The sequence below is a fragment of the Cnephaeus nilssonii genome, assembly GCF_951640355.1.
Source record: "Cnephaeus nilssonii genome assembly, chromosome: 1".
In the NCBI taxonomy this organism is placed as follows: Eukaryota; Metazoa; Chordata; class Mammalia; order Chiroptera; family Vespertilionidae; genus Cnephaeus; species Cnephaeus nilssonii.
The window spans coordinates 84284690-84296292 of NC_137072.1; the positions used below are offsets into that span (position 1 = coordinate 84284690).

Genomic DNA, 11603 nt, shown 5'->3' on the forward strand with positions numbered 1-11603 from the left:
TCTTTTTTTTCTTTCTTTTTTTGTTTTGTTAATCCTCACCTTAGAATATTTTTTCCATTGATTTTAGAGTGGAAGAGAGGGAGAGAGATGATGTGAGACCAGGAATAAACCTGCAACCCCGATGCATGCCCTTGACTGGGAATCAAACTCGCGACCCTTGGGCTAATGCTCTAAGCACTGAGAACACTGTCCAGGGCTGAACATCATTTTAAAAAGCAAAATAGAAACAAAAAATATAGTGATTGTATTGTGAAGATAAAAGTACACTTATAGCATGAATTTTTTAAGTACTTATTATTACATGAATGAGTCCTGATGACTTGTAACATAAGTGACAGCATCAAACTTAGGTTCTAACGGGGCCTTATCTTACCCCCAATAGTGGAATTTAGGTAATGAATGAGACTGGTTGCTAAAACCATTCAATGAAAGGTGAATGAGGAACTTTATAATAGAGGGATCAAGTCAACCTCACTTGAACCTACTCATCAATCTTAGAACCACCGCAAATGGGAGACATCATGTGCCTCAAGTGGTGAGGCAAGAGGCACAGCACCAACTCTGAAAAATTCTTACTCAAAACATTTCACTCTGAATCTAAGCAAGCCTCTTAATCTCTATAGTCTGCAAAGGGGGGTGGGAGAGGGCAATGGGGAGAAAAGGGGGACATATGTAATACTTTCAACAATTAAGATTTATTCAAAAAAAGGAAAGAAATACTGCTTAAATATATAGAAAGATCTTACAAATCAACAAGAGAATGATGGATACTTTCAATAAAAAATGATCAAAGATCACTAACAGGTAATTAATGAAAAAATAAAACTGGCCAATAAACATATGGAAAATATTCAAGCTCACTTCTAAATACATATGGACATTAAATGGAAAAAAATATATAGGAGCTAGAAGAACAAGTTAAAGACATCACAAAGAACAAATCAAATTCAGAATATGGGATATTTTACACAATTTTTCTAAGAAGAAAAGATAAGTGTTAGTGATAAAGAAGAGGAGAGAAGGGACATAACTCAGAAATGCAATGTAAGGCTCTTTTTTGAGGCCTAATTCAAATGATCCAACTGTAAAAAATATATTTTTGAGATAATAAGGAAGCTTAAATATTTAGTGGGTCAACAAGAAGAAGCCACCCTAAAATTTTTTTAACATAATGATTGATAGCATCTCCCTTTAAGAGACAGAACATTATGGCTCTATGATGACCTCTTTTTCTTTTAAAATTTTTTTAAATTGAATTTATTGGGTTGACATCGGTGAATAAGATTGTATAGGTTTCAAGTGTACATTTCTATGATACGTGATCTGTATATTGCATTATGTGCCCACCACCCAAAATCAAGTCATCTTCCATCACCATATATTTGGCCCCCTTTACCCTTCACTTACCCCTTCTGGTAACCACCGTACTATTGTCTGTGCCTTTGAGTTTCAGTTTCATATGGTTCTTAGCTTTGTCTGACTGACTTATTTTGCTCAGCATAATATTCTTAAGGTCTATCCATGTTGTCACAAATGGCAGTATTTCATATTTTCTTATACCTGAGTAGTCTTCCATTGTATATATGTGCCACATCTTCTTTATACAATCATCTATCAAAGGACACTTAGGTTGTTGTGGCCATGTTTTGAATAATGCTGCAATGAACATAGGGGTGCATATATCTTTGGGAGTAAATTCTTCAGGTAGATACCCAGAAGAGGGGTTACTGATCATATGGTAATTCTATTCTTAATTTTTTAAGGAACCTCCATACTGTTTTCCGTAGTAGCTATACCAGTTTACACTCCCACAAGCAGTGAATGAGAGTTGCCTTTTCTCCACAACCTCTCCAACACTTGTTATTACCTGTCTTGTTGATAATGGCCATTCTAATAGGTGTGAGGTGGTATCTCATTGCAGTTTTGATTTGCATTTCCCTAATAGCTAGTGAAGTTGAGCATCTTTTTATATATCTGTTGGCCATTTGTATGTCCTCTGCCAACGTTTTAATTGGATTGCTTGTTTGATGTTAAGTTGTATGTGTTCTTTATATATTTTGGATATTAACCCCTGATAGAGCTATTGTTTGCAAATATCTTCTCCCATTTAGTTTGTTGCCTTTTTGTTTTGTTGGCAGTTTCTTTTGCTGTACAGAAGCTTTTTAGTTTGATATAGTACCATTTATTTATTTTTCCCTTTATTTACCTTACCTTTGGGGTCAAATTCATAAAATCTCTAAGATCCTGTGCCCCTGGAATGAACTCCACTTGGTAGTGATATATATATTTTTTAATGTACTGTTGTATTCGATTTGCTAGGATTTTGTTTAGGATTTTTGCATCCGTATTCAACAGAGATATTGGCCTGTACTTTTCTTTTTTGTGTGTTCTATTATGCTCTTTGAGTGTTTGTATTTTATTCTATAGCACATAAACCACATTGCTCATCATGCTGCCTTCTCTAGCTAGCAAATGGGATGATCAGGGCTGTGCTCCAAGCCACCTGCTGGAGAAGGCTGCCATCTGCTGGGAGAAAGCAGATTCCAAAGCTGTTCGTTCTGAGGCACTCCTACCCTGGAGGGCCCACTGCATGTAGAAGGAAAGCATTTTGTAACGTCATAGGGATGACTCTCAAAGTTAATTCTCCACCTTGCCCTCTGCCCTGCCTCCTAAGGAGCCCACATTCAGCTGCTCAGCCTCTAGACCTTGGTTGTACCGAATGGGGTACCAGTGATCTACAAGGAAAAGGCAGGGAGCACCTCTCAGAACAGATCTAAAGGGGACAGGAGGAGCGGAGAAGAGAGAGGCAGGCCGAAACCGGTTTGGCTCAGTGGATATAGCGTCGGCCTGCGGACTCAAGGGTCCCAGGTTCGATTCCGGTCAAGGGCATGTACCTTGGTTGCGGGCACATCCCCAGTAGGGGGTGTGCAAGAGGCAGCTGATCGATGTTTCTCTCTATCCCTCTCTCTTCCTCTCTGTAAAAAATCAATAAAATATATTTTAAAAAAAAGAGAGAGAGAGAGAGGCAGGCTGGAGCTGGAGAGAAACAAAAAGGAATGTTTGGGGAATTGCTGTCTTGGTGACAGGGACTTGAGAAGAAAGATGCCTCAAGAACATCAAAGCAGGTTTTGCTCTGTTAGATGATATTTCTTTGAAGATACTTCAGTAAGACCTGTATTACTTTTCAAAGCTTTTTGAGGTGGAATTCATGCTTGTTTTAGGTGTGCTATTGAAGATTGGTCTCAAAGCAGTCCAGTTCTATATTTGGTATGGCTATGTAGGCAAACCTTGAGATGTTCTTTGATATGATATATTCAGCTCTATGATCTGATATTACTATTCATTCTTCTTTGCTCAACTCCCTAGCTAGGCACAGCTCCCTAGCACTGTGCTAGGCACAGCTCCCTAGCACTGTGCTCCCCAGTGCTGTAGCTCAGGGTCATGTGGGCAAGAGATGGGAGAATGTAGGAAACGGTGAGAAGCAGAGACAGGGAGAGGGCAAGCCCTTCCATCTGATGAAACAACAGCAAAAAAAACCCTTGTATTTCTATGCAAATTAAAGCTCAAAAATATCACACCCCCAAGTCTGCACTTTTGTGTGTGTTTTTTTCTAATTTCAAATCTTGTTTTCATGTTCATTCTCTCCCGATTTCACCTGTGTAAAGATGGCACTGGCAACTGGGTAGCCACTTAGAATTGGATTTATAACTCACACCATGCCCAGGGTAAATTCCAAATGGAGCAAAGATTTAAATGTTTTTTTAAAAAGGTTATAAAACACCTGGGTGAATTCCCTTTTAACCTAGGAGTATAAAAAGGCTTTTCTGCCCTGACCGGTTTGGCTCAGTGGATAGAGCATCGGCCTGCGGACTGGAGGGTCCTGGGTTTGATTCCGGTCAAGGGCATGTACCCTGGTTGCGGGCATATCCCCGGTGGGGGGTGTGCAGGAGGCAGCTGGTCAATGTTTCTCTCTCATTGATATTTTTGGCTCTCTATCCTTTTCCCTTCCTCTCTGTAAAAAATCAGTAAAATATATTTTTTTAAAAAAAGGCTTTTCCAATGATGATTCAATACAAAAGCCGTGAAAGAGATGATTGGTAAGTTTTACTATGAAATGTTTTTATGGCAAAACAAAAAATAAATAAGCGAAGACAAAGAGACTGCCAACAAAGTGAAGAAAATATGTCATACATAACCCACAGGGCCAATCTTTCTGTGTACAAGAGAAAAACCTAGGGAAAGGAAAATAGGCAAAAGGCATGAAAAAAGATATATACCCAAAAAGATGCTTAATATCACCCATATAATAAGATAAATACAAATTAAAACTTAATTGACATACTACTAGTTTTTTGTCTCTTAGATTTTCAAAAAACCAAAAGTTTGAACACACAATGCAGTGGTAAGGCTACGGAGAAATAGAAGCTTCCATTGCTAGTGGGTGTACAAAGTGAATCAACTCCCATGTAGGCCAATTTTGCTAAATCGAAGTTGCACGTATATTTACCCTCCAGTAATCCCACTTCCAGAAATTTACTCTACAGTGATACCAGCATATGTACAAAATGACACGATGTATGGGTTTATCTACTACATCAACTACCTATTGCTTGTGACAGAAACACCCTGGAAAGAGCCAAGAGCTGTTAAATTAGTGGTGGCACAACTAGGTAATGGAACATGAGGCAGCTGCTGTTTTTTAAAATGAGGAAACAACATGTTTTTATAAGGAAAGATACACTGTCAAGTGAAAAGTACAGTATAGTATATGCTACCTTTTGAGTAAGAAAGAGGGAACACACAGACAAGCTTGTACAGTAGTTTCTTGTATTTACATAAAGATATATAGAAACTAATAAACCTATAAAAGACAAGAGAGGGGAGAGGGTGGGAAAAGAGACATTTCCTTGTGGTTGTTTAATATTGTTTTGTCTTTTTAATCATGTGAATAGCTTACAAATTTTAAAAAGTTTTTAAATTAATTTTTTTTCACTCAATATAATTTCCTTCCGTTCTCCCACACTTGCCTGAGATTCTGTTTCTTTTAAATCACATCCTTAATCCCTTGTGAATCCAGATCAATTACTCTGGGTTCTGTATACTTGAGATTACATATGTAGGCTCTATTAAATATTTAGGCATATATATATAAAAGCCTAAGCGACCATTAGAACTGGTCACTATGATGTGCACTGACCACCAGGGGCAGATGCTCAATGCAGGAGCTGCCCCTGATGGTCAGTGCACTCCTACAGCCAACCTCCTGTGGCTGGCCAACCTCCTGCGGTCCTTCCCCCCAGTCAGCCGGCCCTGATCGGTCCCAATTGGGGCTGAACAAGATGGCCCCAATCAGCCCCGATTGCCTGTCAGGCTGAAGGACCCCACCTGTGCACGAATTTGTGCACCAGGCCTCTAGTTTTAGATAAGTAGCTTTAATGAGCACTTTGGGTCTTTTTTTTTTTTTTCTTAGCTTTTCTTCTCTTTAAAAAAAGAAGTTAGTACTGCCATTTAACTCAGAAAAAGGAAGTGAATGTCATATAGGATACTCAGTCAAGTTGACTTTGTATGCTATGGATGTGTTATTGCTATGGAAGTGTTCAGCCTCCCCAACCACACTGACATTCCTTCAAAGATGAGATCCATGCCTTACTCATCTATAGCTCTGGGCCTACAACCTGAACATAGTAAGCGCTCAATAAAGTTTAACAGCGACAGTGATTAGGTGATGATACACCTCTAAGGTGATAGAATGGTGACACCTAGTCTACAATATAAATTTCAAAACTTTGCATGCAGCCAAACTGCCATTTCTCAGGCATCTTTCCACCCCACAGGACACAGAAGCGTGCCGTCCTTAGTAGATGCTCAGGAAACTTTCGCTGGGGAAGAAATGTTTATTGAGTCAGCAGGGGCATGGTGACATGTTGACTAAATATTGCTTAATGTTCACACTGTTTTATGTAAATGTTACATAAATGTGCCTGATGCTTATTTGAGCTTTATTAAGGGAATTAACATAAAGACTTACTGGAATTTTTAACAAGGAAAATCTGGAAGACAAGTTGAGAGGATAGAAAACTTTAAAGTGGTGTTTTCTAAAACAGATCTGAAAACTTCTCTTTTAAAAAATATCTTTTTTTTTAATTGATTTCAGAGAGGAAAGGAGAGGGAGAGCGAGACAGAAACATCAATGATGAGAGAATCATTGAGCTGCCTCCTGCACACCCCCTATTGGGGATCAAGCCTGTAACCCCAGCATGTGCCCTGATGGGGAATTGAACTGTGACCTCCTGGTTCATAAATCAATGCTCAACCACTGAGCCACGCCAGCCAGGCTGAAAAATTTTTAGAGTGAGTCTCATCAAGCTACTTTAGGGGGGGCCACTTTAGGCAGCATGACACTGAAGGCCCGTTAAATGGTAGGCTTGCCCACCTTTTAAAAATATGGGCTGAGGAAGTAACCATGAGATGGTCCTGGGAAAGCAATACGCAGCTAGGGAGAGAAACACACGTGCTGATTGTGAAGCAGGAGCAAAAATCAGATTAGTCTTTCAGAGGAACAGAAAAGAAGTCAGTTACGATTGGGGCAGAGTGAGCAGAACTATGCCTCTTAGGATAAACCCAAACTCTTTGCAGAGGAATGGGAAACCATAGGAAAGGCTATATACTGAGTGAAAGGTGTGATCTGATTATTTTTAAAATACCCACCCTGGCTCCAGTAGCAAAGAGATTGCATATGACAAGAGTAGCAGCAGGGAGACGGCTCAGGAAGCTAATGTAGAAATCCAGGAGAGAAATGACCGCAAATGGGAGGCAAGAATTAGCCGTGGAAATGAATGAATCTGGGAGATATTCTAGAGAGGAAACGAACAGAACTTGCATTGGATACATTGGGTTTGAGGGTGAAGAAAGAGAAATTGGGGAGAAATAGCAGTGTGTTTTTTTCTTTTTCTTTTTGGCTTAAGCAACTGGATGCCCTTTTCTGAAAGCACCTAGCTAGAAGACTGAGCAGGAAACAAGAATAGGAGGAAAATCAAGACTTCTGTCTCAAAATACATTACATTTGAGATGCCTATGATATATCTTAATGGAGATGTCCAATAGGCAGTTGAATATATAAGTGTAGGACTCAGAAGCGAGATACAGCAAGAACATATATTTAAGAGGCAGCAGCATAAACATGCTATTTAAAGCCATAGTTATAGATATGACCACCTAAGGGGGGAAAGTGAAAGTACAAAGGAAAAGGGTCAGGATCCAGCCCTTTAGAGTTCAGGAGAACAGGGAGGGCTCCGTCAATGAGAGAAGCAGCAACCAGTCAGGTCAGTGACAAACTGGGAGATTGTGATGTCATAGAGGCCAAGAGAAAGAGGTAGATGGTCAATTGTATTAAATGCTGCCAAGAGGTCCAATAAGATAATAACACTGCTAATACTAATGGCTAACATCTGCTGAGCACTTGCCATGTACCACAGTCTGTTCTAAATGCTTTACAGGTATTAGTGCATTTAATCTTAACAACCCTAATGATAGAGAAGGAACCATTGGATTTGGTAACCCAGAAGCTGAATGAAGAGAACTTTCATTCAACAATAATTGCTAAGTCCTTACTTGTTCCAGGGACAGTAGGAAAAATAAAAGTCCTGCCCTCTGAGAGCTTAATGTAGGCAGTAAACAAATACATTTGTAAGTGGAAACAAATAAGTGCTTTAAAGAAAATGAACAGAGAGGGCTGGTGTGGCTCAGTGACTGAGTGTCAACCTATGAACCAGGAGGTCACGGTTCGATTCCCGGTCAGGGCAGATGCCCGGGATGTGGGCTTGATCCCCAGTAGGGAGCATACAGGAGGCAGCCAATCGATGATTCTCATTGATGTTTCTATCTCTCCCTCTCCCTTCCTCTCTCTGAAATCAATAAAAATATATTTTTTAAGTCACAAGCATAAAAAGAAAGAAAATGAACAGAGTGATCTGATACAGCTTTATAGGGAGGTGACAAATATTTGAGGAAAGTGTGTCCTGGCAGAAGGAAAAGCAAATGAAATGATTGTGAGGTGGAAGCAAGGAGGCCCACGTGGCTGAAGAGCAGTGATGGTGGGAGAGTGATGGCATATGAGGTTGGGGAGGCAGGCAGAAGCCAGATCATGTGGGGCCTTGTAGGCCTGCTAAGAATTTTAGATAAACTATGTGAGATGAGAAACCCCTCTGGAGAGTATAAAGCAGGGAAGTTGCATATAATTTATGTTCTAAGGGATCCCTGTGACCACTATATGAGCAATAAACTGGGATGGAAGGTGGAGGGAGAATGGGGCAAGAGTAGAAGCTATTGCAGTGGACCAAGGAAAAGATAGTGGCTTACAAAAATGATAAAGATTTGCCCTGGTTGGTATGGTTCAGTTGGTTGGAGTGTCGTCCCATACACCAAAAGGCATATACCCAGATTGCGGGTATCGGATGTTTTTCTCTCTCCCTCTTCCTCTCTCTGAAATCAATAAAAAGAAATTGTTTTAAAATGACATGGGTTTAAAATGTTAAGACATGGCCATAGTCATGATATATTTCAAAATTAGGGTTTGCTAATGATTTGGAGGCAGGCTGTAAGAGTAAAACAGGTGTCAAGAATGACTTCAAGGCTTTCAACCTGAACACCTGGATGAATGAATGGGGGTGACATTTGCTAAAATGGGGAACAATGGGGGAAGAGCAAATTTGGGTGCAAAAATAAGAGTTTCAGATATGGACACATTAAATTTTACATGCCTACTAGGTATGTTAAACAATTGGTTATAAAACTCTGGAGTTTAAGGAAGAATTGAGGCTAGAGATAATTTGGGAACTTACCAAGCATATAATTAAAGAAATGAAACTGATGGCATAACTCAGGGAACAAGGAAAGTTCTAAAGACTCTGAAAAAAAAACTGATCCCTCACTCACTTTCGCCTAAAGGCTGGGAAGAGAAGCAAAGGAAACTGAATCAGGAACAATCAATGAGGTCTGAGGACAATGAAAGCAGTGGTTAACCCCAAAGTCAAAGAAAGAAAGACTTCCCAGAAAGAGGTAATGTGTGTCAAATGAGTAAGATGAGGATGAATGATGAACCATTGAATTTGGCAAAGCAGAGGTCATTGTGACTTCAACAAGAGCAACTTCCGCTAAATAGAGGAGATGAAAGCTTCAGGCTGTTCTCAAGAAAATGGGAAGAGCCAAAGCCGGTTTGGCTCAGTGGATAGAGCGTCAGCCTGCGGACTGAAAGGTCCCAGGTTCGATTCTGGTCAAGGGCACATACCTTGGTTGCGGGCACATCCCCAGTAGGGGGTGTGCAGGAGGCAGCTGATGGATGTTTCTAACTCTCTATCTCTCTCCCTTCCTCTCTGTAAGAAATCAATAAAATAAAATAAAAAAGAAAAAGTAGGAAGAGAGGATATGGAAATAATGACTTATAGACAACTATTTTGAGAAATTTTTCTCTAAAGAAGTGGTACCTGGAGGGGTACATGGGATTAAGGGAGTTTTTTTGTTTCATTTTTTGTTTTCTTGCTTAAGATAGGAGTTATTACTACATGTACATGTGCTGATAGCAATGATCCAGTAGAGAGAGGAATAAAAGGATGCATGAGAGAGAGGGCTCATTTTAGGAGAAAAGCAGCTTAAAGTTGGATGGAATGGGATCCAACATATAGGTTGGGAGATTGGCCTTTAATAGGAACAAAGACCATTCATCCATTATTAACAGGAGAAAAGATAGAGTACATAGACAGGTGCTGGTAGTTTGATAGCTTCTGTGTTGGAAAATGAGCTGACTAGGGACGTGCAGTATGATTGCCAAGCAGCACTGAGAGCCTCCCTCTAAGTTCGAGATCATGAATTTAAAGATCAGAATAGTTGTTTGTTTTTTTGTTGTCATCACCTGTTTTTGCAAGTGCAGACAAGAATTGGCAAGGGCGTTAGGGATATTTGCAAAGGAATAAGTAATTCCATTGGCGACCATGGACTATAAAATGACATATGTCTCTCCTTCGAGATCTTCAGCTGTTTGGGAGTCAAAGGTATGAAGGATGGAGGAGTGAGAAGTAACTAGGTGAATACAGTGGGTTTGCTAGGTAGTGCCAAGTGACCACTTGAGATTAGTGGTCATGAAACGGAAATAGAAGCACGCAATATGATTATGGAATTTTGTACTGCAGTGGTCACCTGCTCAGGTGTAGACGGAAGGTAGGTGGTTGGGGTTAACCGGGGTTGGGGTTTTGCCAGGAAAAGTATGGTGGTTTGCCAAAGAGCCAGTGGGGTGGCAGATTATGTGAGCAAGTGGAACAATAGACCATAAACTCCAGGCTGGCAAAGAGGAGTCAAGGAGAATATGAGATTTAATTGCTTTGGGTGGGGTCATCACGGAGAGGTCAGACGTGAGCTGGTGTGGTCAGAGCAAAGGATGTTCACACCCAAGTCCCATCAGCCCTGCGACCCCGTGAACTTGGTGAGGACTGAGCATACAGTAAGCACTTGGTGAATGTACTCTTTGTCTACTTGCTTCGCGAGTATTTTGTTACTGCAACTCTCACAATATCATAGCTGGCATTTCTTGATTGCCACCAGGTGCCAAACACTGACCAAAAATATCCTCTCTTTAACCATCCCTCTAGCTGGGGGGAAACATAATGACGACGTACAAGTTCTCAAGTGCTATATAACAGAGGTAATGTTCCCAGTGGCAGCCCGGAGGAATGCAGTAGCTAACTGTAGGGGAGAATTACGAAGGGGTTCCAAAAGAAGTGACGATGGATAATCAAGACAGCTAGGAGGTCATCGGGCGGAGGGAGGAGAGACGGAAGACATTCCCTTTCTCTCGCTCCTAGTCTCAGTTTCCCCCCAGGAACCAAAGGAGGTGACTGCGAGGCAGCCGGTGAATGGCACAAAGGTCATCTTCCTTTAAAACAAAAGGAGCCTTCACACTTTTCACATTAGGACCCCCCAGTTTTAGGTGGGGCCTTGGAGGGGCCCCGACACCTACCGCTCCGGGAAGACAGGGAAGTCCGCGGCGGGTTTCTGGTCACCGGAGACGGAGCGATGGTCATGGTGGCGCTGTGCGGCAGCTCGGCTTTGTGGGCCTTGTGGGCCTCGTGGGACACTTGGGACCCCTGGGACTTACGGGGCGCACGGAGCTTTTGGGGATCGTAGAGCGCATGGTGCTCCTGGGACTGGTGAGGCCCCTGGGGCTTACGGTGCTTACGGTGCTTGTGGGGCTGATGGGGTGCATGGGGCTCCTGGGGCTCGTAGGGCTCGTAGGGCTCGTAGGGTTCGTAGGGTTCGTAGGGTTCGTAGGGAGCGTTGAGGTCCGAGGGCCCAGGGGGCTCAGAGTGTTTGTGGGGTTCACAGATTATGTATGGCTCATAGGACTCGGAGATCTCCTCTAGCTGGCCTTGCTCAGTGGCTGCCTCCGACACCTTGGCCTCCAGCTCCAGCTCCAGCTCCGGCTCCTGTTCGTCCAGCACGTTCAGGATGCCTTGTACTAAGGGTGCCCGGGGAGCTCTCGAGCTGGCGGATATTTCTGTCGTTTCATGCCCATCGGATAGCTCTGATGAACCCAAAAACTCCTGGTTCTTCAT

The 11603-nt window shown here is 41.8% G+C and overlaps 1 protein-coding gene across 1 annotated transcript in view; it reads right to left on the minus strand.

Moving 5' to 3' along the window:
* SPMAP2L (sperm microtubule associated protein 2 like) overlaps positions 1 to 11603 on the minus strand; it is a gene marked incomplete at both ends in the record, with an annotated part of 43269 nt that extends 31666 nt beyond the window's left edge. The window contains 2 exons of the mRNA XM_079763670.1: positions 2683 to 2735; positions 11009 to 11603. Of these exons, the coding sequence (XP_079619796.1) occupies positions 2683 to 2735; positions 11009 to 11603 (648 nt within the window). The remainder of the gene's footprint in view (positions 1 to 2682; positions 2736 to 11008) is intronic.